The sequence below is a fragment of the Nelusetta ayraudi genome, unplaced genomic scaffold (genome assembly GCF_046127955.1).
Source record: "Nelusetta ayraudi isolate G7.1 ecotype Tasmania unplaced genomic scaffold, CSIRO-AGI_Nayr_v1 ptg000042l, whole genome shotgun sequence".
NCBI lineage: Eukaryota > Metazoa > Chordata > Actinopteri > Tetraodontiformes > Monacanthidae > Nelusetta > Nelusetta ayraudi.
In genome coordinates, this window is record NW_027466092.1 from 18,801,594 (window position 1) to 18,812,500 (window position 10,907).

The following is a 10,907-nucleotide window of genomic DNA, read 5'->3' on the forward strand; positions in this document are numbered from 1 at the left end:
AAATGTATTTTTCCATATTTGGAATCATTGAATTGCTAAACTAACACAGAACAGGATGTTAGTGTGTGCAGCCTGTTTAATTATGAGTTCTATGAGCTTATTTTGACACTGCCTATTGATTTCTGGTGCATTAACAGTTTCCCAGCTCTCTCACTCTCTGTTTAATGTTATGGTCTCTCTCTCTCACGCACACACTTACACACACACTTACACACACACACACACACACACACACACACACACACACACACACACACACACACACACACACACACACTACACAGAAATAAAACAGTGACTTTCTGAACGGCCATCAAATGTTGTGAAGCAGTTTTCCTGAAATGTTCTCTGATATTGTCAGTGCGGTGGATGGAAACATCACAAACAGGAAGGGCAAAGAGTCTTTAGGAGACAGCCGATGACATCAGTTCACAATAACCAACCCAAGGAAGAGAAAAAACAGTAGACCTGATACAATAACACCCTTTAGCATTGCCACTGAAATGCCTGTAAGGGATTAGAGCTGCAGTCATTTCCCAAGGCATCAGGGTGCAGATATCAGGGGGAAACAAAAAGAGACCCAAAGCAGCATGTGATTAAGTCGCACTCTATTTAATTAACATTGGTTGTGTAGGGTAAAAAACTGTCAACATTACAAAAAAACACGCAAACAAAAAATACCTTTAGTCTAGAAATTATGCTCAGTAATGACATCTCTGTCAACATTGTAATACTGCGGATCCAGCTGGTAATCGTCTGCTCTGGAGACAGGCCGGGGTCCTCCTGCTGAGTCAAATCAACATTCAGTGCATTCATTGATCCGATTCTTTCCCTGATACAGTTCTGAATGTTATCATTATCATTGTCTTATTATTTCAGTGTTGTCACTATGTGATCATTTGTTAGGACAGGGCTGGGGAACCTGCACATCAGTAGACTGTAGGCTGTCACCTTTTCTCCTGCACAAAAATACCAGTCGGACAGTGGAGATGCAGTAAGGAAACAGCACCAGGAGGTGGCGCCACATTCCCAGCATCGTGGGTGGGCGCTCATCTGTGGACGGATCCGCATCCTTTGAGCCTGTTCAAGAAAGCAGAGGTGGCAAATGCATGCATATTCTGTACTTGAGTAAAAGCATGGATACTTGTATTTAAAAAAAAAAAACTCTAGTAAATGCATTACATCTGATTCAACCCCATTACTCAAGTAAAAGTAAGAAAGTACCGAAACAATACGTGTTTAGGGTCACTGGGTCACACCCAGTGGTGGAGCTGGAGGCTGGAGGACTCACTGAGTAAATGCAACTTTGACAAAAACAAAACAAAACAAAAAACACCAATTCTGACCTGTGACTAGAAGCCAGCTGGACGGTGACTCTCCACGATCAGTAATTTCACACTTGTAGACGCCCTCATCAGACTGGGACACGTGGACGATGTTCATGTCCCCTGTGGGCTCCGTCCTGTAGAAGAAGCCGTTTCTGTAGAAGGTCGCCCTCTGCGAGCGCTTCCCCTTTTCTTCACATTGCAGAGTGACGTTCCCTCCCACTGTCACGGGGGTGGCCGGAATGCGCAAGAGCACCTGGGTATCTGCACAAGGTACCATATATATATATATATATACATATATATATATATATATATATATATATATATGTATATATATATATATATACAGCAGCCAATTAGAACCCGGCTTGCTTTGCGGTACGGACACAAGGACAACAAATGGCTTCCCTCTCACCGTAAACGCTGATGTTGAGAAAGTTGCTGCGCGCCTTGGTGGGAGACTCGCACCAGTAAAGCCCTGTGTGCTTTGGTTTGCTTGTGTGGATGCGGCAACCGTAGTTGGTCTCGTCGCCCCACTGGGTTCCACAAGGCTGCAGCGACAGCTGGTCACCGGAGTTGCCGGTGCGTGCGGCCCTCATCACCCTCCAGCCCAGTGAGTGGCTGTCGTTGCCGCAGCTCAGGTTAATTTTCTCATACTCGAAAATCTGAGCCGTGTTGGGCTCCACTGAGATGGAGGTGTCCTCTAAACTGTCTGTGGACGCACAGTCAAACACGGGTGAATTGCAGTTCCTCTGTTAGCGTCTACATGCTGCTGAAGACTTCATATGTCTCTGGGAGGCTTTCAGTTGTTGCCATTCTGAAGGAATCGTTGAATTCAGTTTATTTTTTATATACTTATTAAGTTCCATTTAAAAAACTTTTTGTTATTTCTTTCTTTGGGTAAAGGACAAAATAACCTAATTTTCACCTGTAGGATGCGTAAAAAACAAAAGTTTTCAGCGTCTCTGTTTTGTATCAGATGTTTTTGTTGTCATGTATAGGTATACATATATATGTATGTAAATATACTGTACATACATATTATATTATTACATAATATCTGATTGAAGTGGATACAGATCTGGAGGTGGTAGCAAATGTTGTGACTTAAGCTGTTTGTGTTTTGATTTTTGTCATAATATTTTTTTTTAACTTATTATTATTTTAGGAATTTTGGTGAATGTTTTCACCCACTTTGATTTTTCATTATTGTAATCTTATGCCTGTCTTGTGTAGACCCCAGGGGCAATAGTCTTCATATGGTGAAAACTAATGGGGATCCTTAAATTAAATGAACTAACAAACTATCAGATACAAATGTGAGACAGAAGGTCCAAGACACTGAGGTGGGATCAGGATATTTGCCTTCTATAAGCAGCCAGCTGTGTGGAGACTCCCTTCCGTTGATCTTGCACCAGTAGGGACTTTGATCAGATGCAGAGAAGTTACGGATGGTCACGTTGATGGCTATCCCGTTGCCGATGACTGACCCATTTTTGAAAAACGTGACTTGGAAGTTGGAGGCGGAACTCACTGCTTCGCAGTGCAGAGGGACATCTTGCCCCTCCCTCACTGGGACGGCAGGGCTCACCAGTGCCACAGAAGCTGCAGAGACAACAACACATGCTGCGTCATTTGAAGAGCGAGGCATCCTGTTACCTCCCGTTGCCTGGTTGGCTGGGTGCCATAATAATAATGCTCATAATAAGCCCCTCCCACTCCAAGTGAGCCTACGTCCCGTCTCCATAGGCATGTTGTCCGTAATTTTATTTCTGCCATGACTGGCCGCTGAGCACAGTGAGTTGAGCTGCGTAGTGGGAACACACATTAAAGGATTATTAAAGTTTATTATTAACAAAGTGACCTTGATTTTCAAAATAAAAACACCTCGACCTACTTACAGTCAACAGTTTTGATCTTTTCCACATTAGAGATAAAAACCACCAAGTGATGAAAATGAATAACGCTTCCTGAGACAGGAAGACATTGAGGCCAGGAGGAAGTCATCGTGCGTCATCTTATTCGCTGTACCTGTGACAGTGATGTTGATGCCGTGGCAGCTCGCGCCACGTCTGGACGCACACCAGTACACCCCGCTGTCCCCAGGTTTGACAGTGGGCAGGAGACAACCTGTGGAGGTAGGCTTCCCCCAGTCTGAGCCACAGGGGCTCAGTGCTTTGGATACAACATCGGATCTGAGGGCATTTGAGACGAGGGAACCCTGTTAGGTGAGTAAAACTCTGTATCTTCATTCAGCAGTTACAGCTGGTCGCAGTTCATCTCGCAGTCAGAGGCCTTTCTTCCTCCAGTCAGCAGTCACCAGGAGGTTTGGCTCTCAGGCCACACTGGCGGTCACCTGGTCAGCTGAGCCCGCTGTAACATTGTCGGGAACTGACCTTTCCTTTTTATGTCTCCACACCGTCCAATTAGCAGAGCTGTGCTGCTGGCAGCTCACGGTGAATGCCTGGTACTCAAAGAACTGGCTTCTGCTGGGAGACACGGAGGCTGCAAGGGAAACAGAGACGTCCTTGGACAGTGTAGCAACACATCATCCCTCTGTGCTTTGTGTTCACACTGTGGGCAAGCAGTTCAGTGGTTTGGGCCATGCAGATAAGCGTGGCCCAAACCACTGAAGGCCTGTGTTAAAAAAAAATAAAAAAAAATGTGTATGTGAAAGGAAGAGGTCGCACTAGACTTTTTCAGTCTGTCATTTTGACTGACAGGGTAAAAAAAAATCACATCATAATCTATTTACACCAGTCACTTTAACCTTTTCAATGATAAGTAGAACATCTTCAATGGCATTTCAATTTCATTCACTTTTGATTAATTTTTGGTCCAAAGTTAGCTGAACAGAAACTCCAAACTGCATCAAGCAGATGAAAAAAAGACATCATATCAGTAGTTAATTAGTCAAGGAATTATTTCATTGCTTTATATTTCGCCTGTTCATGCACCTGAGTGGACGGCAGGTGTGACGCAATTGATAACATTGTTTTTTCAGAGCAGTTTTACATAAACATGCCTCTATGTGGCGTTGGCAAGGTCCTAATCGATCCGAGTCCACGCTGACTCATGAGTCTAAACAGCCACCAACATAACTTGGCACGTAACTTACATGAAACATTCCCCTTATCACACTAACACACACACACGCACACCTTCACACACAAACAGCAACACACAACATAATTCTCCCAAACACATTTCACCCACGATTCCTAGCGGCAGCGTCCACCTTCCACTGACCACCACAATATGAACACATGAAATCAAATCAACTATGAAAAGTTCACAGGCTGTGGCCTAAACGCACCGTTTCACATCTTCCTCCTGGCCTACAAGGATTGGAATCGCATCAGTGTCATTATCAAGTGCTGCGAAGTGAAGTGGAACTGCTGCACATGCTATTGTCATGAGGTTTTGGACTTTTACCTCTGAAAGACGACGTCTCGTGGCTGTTTGTATGTTGTTCTGGAGCAGGCATGGTCAAACTATGGCAATTACATTATTCTAACTAAGTAATGAAATATCTGTATCCATTTTTTTGTTTGTTTGTTTGTTTGCTTTGCAGTGTTTTAAGAGTCATTTCAGTAAAGAGCTAAATACCGGGTCCTCAAAGACACATTTTGTTGTAACGCTTTTGTTCATTTTCAATAGACATTAAAGCAACATGTTTTCTACATATCACATGATAATTCTCTTCCTCATATCACATGATAATTCTCTTCCTCCTATGAGGTGGCTCACCAAAACACTCCATCCATCTGCTGCTGCTCAGGCCCCTCTGTCACATTTTAGAACCCATCCGTGGCCTGCCAGTCAAAAAGTCTGCCCAGTGCTGGTTTGGAGAGTGTATACACTCTCTGCTGCCACACTGGAGACTAGCATTGCAGTACAAGTGCCACCTCAGCAAAACCTTTTGAAATCAGGCAACATTCCAAGTGAAGTGATCAGAAGTTGGACAGACTCTTTGAACGAGGGGGGTCCCCAGATCAGAACCCGCTTCAGCGGTAGGGAATCCCACAGCATGCTCAACCGCTGCCACATTTTGCCAATTAATGTTGTAACAGGCGGTTAGACTGTGTTCTCCTGTGTCCTGTTCTGTGTGTATTTGATGTTTATGGTGTTGGTGAACGTTGCCCGGTGAAGGTAATATGCCTGTAATTGGCCGAGGTCAGGTGTGAGTGCGTGTGAGTGTGGACGTGAGAGCGCTGAGCCACGTGTGAGCCTGGGCGTTCGTTGCTTCTGGCGTTTGCTACGGCCCAAAGTGGCCTGTGTCACAGTTCAATTAATAAAAGCAAGAAACTGGCTGAAGTTTCGTAAGGGAACGTCACAATATGCTCATTACCACCAAGTGGCCAGGGGTGTGAATTGCAATCTGTCAAAATAACAAATGGCTTTCAGTTTTTTCCGTCGCCGTCAAAAAAAAAAACAAGCGAGTGACAATCAATAATAATAATCAATAAGGGAAAATATTTGGTTAGCGCAACCTCTAATATAAGGACAGGCAAACCATTCCATAATTTGAGCCCATAGACTGAAACACACATAACACACATGTTGCGCTTACACCGAGTTGCTTAAAATTCAGTCCTACTCATCATCCCCCCACCTTGAACATTTTCTGTATGTTACCTCGTCGTAATTTCTTCCTTGCTCTGCCAATTATTTCATGAAGGTGTATCAAGTGTCCCTTTGACACGTGGTACAATTAAAATAAAAAAGAATCCTCTGCTCCAAAAGTCCACCAGACACACCACTGAAAGGGAAGGTTACATCACGCTCTGAGAAAAAAGCTAGCATAAAAGTGGAACTCACTGCAGCTGGTTGCAGTCATCGGTGCAATCCTCATCAACACTGAAATAAGGGACAGGTCAGCACAACGTTTGCAAGAGAATTCAATGCTGTTTACATCGGGTGAACTCACAGAGGAGCTGAAGCAGTGGCGTCCACATGTCGTCTGGTGGCTGACGCTTTGTTGACCAGCTTTTGAATTGACAACCTGCAGAAGAAACCGCAGTGGGGCAGACGGAGGATGTGAAAGCAGCTCCGACTGTTCCACTTCAAATGTGTTCAACAGTCACTTGAAAAAAGGTTTACCACTACAGACACCTCCTCGCTGGAAGCGCTTCTATGGTTAGCAAATGTCACAGCCCCATTCTGAGAACGCTGTTTGAAGCCAGTGAGGAGGTATGGGGGGGTGGCTTCATCAAGTGCAGTCTGTGCCCATTTTAAAGTGCTCAATTTGCTATTGAACAGTGAACATTGAAGTGCTGACAGCTCGACTGCATGAGCATCACCAGTGGTCTGAAGAAGTTGTTTTTGAATAAACCAGAGCGGAGAATTGGCTGGAAACTAGCCGGCAGTGGTGAGAGAAAGCGGTTAAATCTGAGATAGGACAGGAAGCGCTTCGGCAGGCCTCGAACAGAAATGTTACGCCTCTTAAACAACAGGTGCACAGACGCAGAGAGACAGGAAAGAGCAAGCGTTGTTGATTCTTCAATCACTTCCTTTTAATGGTTTCATTTCATGCAGAACAACTCTGTCAACACGGAATATCTGGCTACAACACGCTAGCACATTTATACAAATGCTATTTATTTGATTTGTGGTATGCCGCGGCCTATTAGGAAATAAGTCATGGAATAAAACAGTTTGGATTTTATTATCTACTTTTTTCACAACAAAGAACACTTGACACAATTTAAAAAATACAGATAAAAAGGTGTGAGGTGTGAGATCTTGCAGCCATGGACAGTTATCGTACACTGTGTTCTATATAAAATATTAAAAAAAAGTGTGTGACTGTTGTGTTGTTTCTTCTGTTTGTGCATTGAAAGAGCTCATAGCTTGCTCTCCACAGTAACAGTGACGTCCTTCTGTTGACCCGTCCCATCGTGGCTTGGAGTTATCGTCCGGTCCTCCGTCTCGTTTTCTGAGATTACAATGAGGTTACATCAACATGTTACTCATGAGGAGATGCAACACACGACATATAGCAAATCATGAATCATTTTCTCTGCAGAGGTAGTGTATGTGCTTGTGTAGGGACTGACCGTCGACCTGTCGGACCAAGAGGCGTGGCCCAGCCAATCCGATACCCAGTGCTCCTACAGGTGCTGTGGTCAAGATGGCTAGCACGGCTAATGTTAGCACGTCCAGCCCGTATATTTGGAGGGTCTCGTCCTGGATTTCCCTCGCCATGTCCAGTGCCTTGGAGCCAATCGCAGCCTGCCACCAATGGAAAAGGAACCAAACACACTGTGAGAGTGAAGGCATCACCCTGACAAAGTTTCATTCAGTTCCAACAAGGCTGTGTAGTTCCACTTTAAAAGTCAAAGTCCATGAAGGGGAGGTAGCCCAGGACTTTACACAGGCTAGTAGCACTGGCTGACTAGGATCAAGGTAACATTTCTGTGCATCAGCTGCAAAAAGTTCCTTAGTTGAGAAGTTAATATTCATCTTCTCAAAGATTCTGGTAGAAGTGGAAGTGAATGCTGCTATTTGGTTCCCTGAAAGCTTCTAGTAGTTCTGTTTTTTGCTATTTTTTTTATATGCACCTGTTCTTTTGCTATTTTCAATATGTGATGTTTTCTGTCATGCTTTGCTGCTGTATTTCTGTATTTATCTTACTGTTAGGCGACCTTGAGTGCCATGAAAGGCGCCGTACAAAAACATGTATTATTATTATCATTATTATTAAAAATCTTCAACCAACAGAGGATGAGTATTGTTGTATTGCTGCGTCGGTGGTATCTGGCTGTGGTAAGAGATATTAGGGGTCATGGAGTTTCATATGGTATCCCATACAGAGCCCCATGGCAAACTGCTTCTTTAGAGAGTCCTAGTCACAATTAAACACTCTTGGTCTGTTGGTACTTTTGTATTGTCGTGGTATCTTAAGGATTTTCGTTTTTGATGTCTAAAAGTAGGTTTGATGGACTGGACCACACTTTTCCAGCACCTTCACGGTACCCCAAAGCGCTTTACAAAGGCCTCTCATTCATCCATTCACAAACACCAGGGGGTGGCTGCTGTCATGCAAGGTGCTGCCAGCCCCATTGGGAGCAATTTAGGGTTCAGTGCCTTGCCCAAGGACACAACAACTGACTAGGATGGAGCGGGATTCGAACCGTCATTGGACAACCCGCTCTACCTCCTGAGCCACAGGTTTTAGAGATGATTTGTAGTGTTTTCGTTTTCATGAAGGTCTCCAGTAGAACCTAGCTGTGGAATTAGGAATGTTGTCGCTAGTAGTAGTAGTCCTCTTGGTAGTTAGAGCTCATTTAAACTGGTTTTCCAGGCCATTAGTGGCCAATTGTTGTAAGAAAAATAAAGCTGGCCCTGATGGCAGTCAGTTGGTTGGAGTTACAAAGTTCTCTGGGTGACAGACACACACACCTGGACGGTGGCTTTGGGCAGCCAGGCTATAGCGATGAAGAGTTTCTCCTTCAGGCTGAAGCCACCAAAATGAACAAGCAGGTACGTGACGAGGACCCGGATCACCAGACCAGTGAAGACACAGGCCAGACCCAGCCCTGGGACAAGTGAGACACAGAAGTCTTTGTTACCCACAGTCACTTTCCATCACAGTGTGTGTGAGTGCGTTGCACTCGTGTGTGGTCCTCACCGACTGTACTGGGGTTGAGTTTCGAGATGGTAATCTCTGCACCAATCAGACCAAAGAGGATGGGCTGAAACAAATCCCAAGCCCGGCCCACCATGGCTGCCACCGGTGCCTGAGGACCAACAAGGATCAGTCACGCTGATTGGGTTCCACCATTTAAACCTGTCTGTCGATTAAGTACACAGAGGACCCTTACCTTGTCAGCTTTCCAGCTCAGAGCTGCCATAAAGGCCAGCACCAGGGTACACAGGCCGCCAGCACCAGCAAAACCAATGACATGAGTAAAGAACACGGAAAATATGGACAAGCCCAACAACATGAGGGTTCTCCTCACAACCAGGTCCTCCTGCGGGGGCACAAAACTGTTCAAGCCCTCATTCCATTTCTTTAAAATTGCAAACTCACGTCACACAACCCTCACCTGGTCTTTGCTGGGGAACCAGCAAAGGAACAGACCCAAGATCAGCCCAGCCACAATGCCACCTACCACCTCCAGCAGACCCTTCAGTACGTTCATCCACGTAGAACCTGAAGGACAAACTGCATGGTTACAGGAACCACAGAGAAGCAGATAGGGAGAGTTCCCCTGAGCTCACCAGTGGAGAAGGCAATTCCCAGGCAGGTGGAGAAACCTGTGATGGCCAGAATGTCATCAAAACTCCCAGCAGCCATAAGCAGTGTGGGGATTCCCTGAACACAGAACAAATTAATACAACATCTCAGTACGCCGTCAGAAAATGCAAAATAAAAAGTTGTCTTTGGGAATTGTTTTAGGGAACTTGTAAAGGAGAGCAGAAGGGGCTCTTGAGCTCTTGATTGTTGTTCTGGAACAATCACACACTTCAATACACAATAACAGCCAACAACCAAAAAAATGATTTAACGTTGAACGTGTCTTATTGTTTCTGTCCAATGGATGATGGTTCTGGTACCTTCTCAACCCCATAACGTTCTCTCTGCAGCAACAACATGGATGGGACGACAACGGCAGGAGACACAGCAGCCAAGACAAACCTACACACACACACGTACATTCAATAGAAAGGACTCATCAGAGGAGGACAGCACTATGATGCAAATATTGTTGTGTACAGGTCCCACAGCAAAGAGTCACCCTAGTTTATCAGAGGCTTTTAGACATGAAATTAACTTGATTTAAATCATGTTCAGCAGGTGGGGGACCTGAAAAATGTCCCCTGTTGGAAGCGACTTCCTGGTCCCCCATTGGTTAATGTGGAACAACATACTGTATATGTCCCTTGTTGGATAGGTAAATGTACACACACACACACACACATACACACACAGACAGAGGCACTCTTTCATTCATGTTTCTTTTCTAAAGGAGACCCTACACTTCATCAAAATGCGGAACCCTATAACCCAGCTGTGGCCAAATTACGGCCCGGGGGCCATATGTGGCCTGTTTGGCTTCATAATCCAGTCCGCTGAACTTGAAGAAATTATATTAATTGTAAAGGAGTAATAAAATAGCTGTGTTTCATCCATTTTTTCATTCATTTCAATAAAGAGCTAAATACCGTGGGGCTTCGACGACAGATATGTTTTTGTATTGCTTTTGTTCATTTTCAATAGACATCAAGGCACATGTTTTCTACATATCCCATGATATATTTTGTCCTCCTATGAGGTGGGTCCCTAAAACACTGCATCCATCTGCTGCTGCTCAGACCAACCGGTCAAATTTTAGAAGCCATCGTGACCCCACCAGTCAAAAGGTTTGCCCAAACCCCTGCGACCTCGACCGACCTCGATTCATACCTCTCCTCTGCACCTGAGCCTTAATGCCTTAAATCCATTATTTATACGCTAAAGCGTGTGTGTCTTTGTGCCTGTGCTTCCTCACCCCAGTATGAAGCCCCAGATCCATGGCAGACCCAGCAGGAAGTGAGACACTACGGTGACGACGCAGGCCTCCGTCATACAAG

The 10,907-nt window shown here is 44.8% G+C and overlaps 2 protein-coding genes across 3 annotated transcripts in view; both read right to left on the reverse strand.

Annotated features, from left to right (window-relative positions):
• Positions 1–591: 591 nt before the first annotated feature.
• On the reverse strand, positions 592–6,389 carry LOC142894087 (high affinity immunoglobulin gamma Fc receptor I-like). 2 transcript variants are annotated; one of them, XM_076035227.1, is made up of 9 exons: positions 6,259–6,389; positions 6,150–6,188; positions 3,725–3,833; positions 3,360–3,523; positions 2,694–2,933; positions 1,744–2,040; positions 1,347–1,589; positions 952–1,080; positions 592–783 (listed from the first exon to the last, which is right to left on the reverse strand). In XM_076035227.1, the coding sequence occupies exons 1-9, from the start codon at positions 6,284–6,286 to the stop codon at positions 689–691; spliced, it is 1,344 nt and encodes a 447-aa protein (XP_075891342.1). In that variant the 5' UTR covers positions 6,287–6,389; the 3' UTR covers positions 592–688. The 2 variants fall into 2 exon arrangements, with proteins under 2 accessions (XP_075891342.1, XP_075891340.1); XM_076035225.1 differs by having other exon boundaries at positions 592–786.
• A 439-nt stretch (positions 6,390–6,828) lies between these two features.
• Positions 6,829–10,907, reverse strand: part of LOC142894091 (sodium/hydrogen exchanger 9B2) — a 6,596-nt gene continuing 2,517 nt past the window's right edge. The window contains exons 6-14 of the mRNA XM_076035238.1: positions 10,826–10,907; positions 9,891–9,972; positions 9,555–9,648; positions 9,380–9,486; positions 9,155–9,304; positions 8,962–9,070; positions 8,733–8,869; positions 7,388–7,562; positions 6,829–7,266 (exon numbers count right to left, since the gene is read on the reverse strand). The exon at positions 10,826–10,907 is cut by the window's right edge and continues 46 nt beyond it. Of these exons, the coding sequence (XP_075891353.1) occupies positions 7,175–7,266; positions 7,388–7,562; positions 8,733–8,869; positions 8,962–9,070; positions 9,155–9,304; positions 9,380–9,486; positions 9,555–9,648; positions 9,891–9,972; positions 10,826–10,907 (1,028 nt within the window). The 3' untranslated portion in view covers positions 6,829–7,174. The remainder of the gene's footprint in view (positions 7,267–7,387; positions 7,563–8,732; positions 8,870–8,961; positions 9,071–9,154; positions 9,305–9,379; positions 9,487–9,554; positions 9,649–9,890; positions 9,973–10,825) is intronic.

Excerpts from the sequence above, each read along its gene's own strand:
- LOC142894087 (XM_076035225.1), bottom strand. The coding sequence starts at position 6,286 with ATGTGGACGCCACTGCTTCAGCTCCTCT. Across the intron at positions 6,189-6,258 it reads GCCACTGCTTCAGCTCCTCT|TGTTGATGAGGATTGCACCG; the intron begins GTGAGTTCACCC and ends CCCTTATTTCAG. Across the intron at positions 2,041-2,693 it reads CAGCTGGCTGCTTATAGAAG|ACAGTTTAGAGGACACCTCC; the intron begins GCAAATATCCTG and ends GTGCGTCCACAG.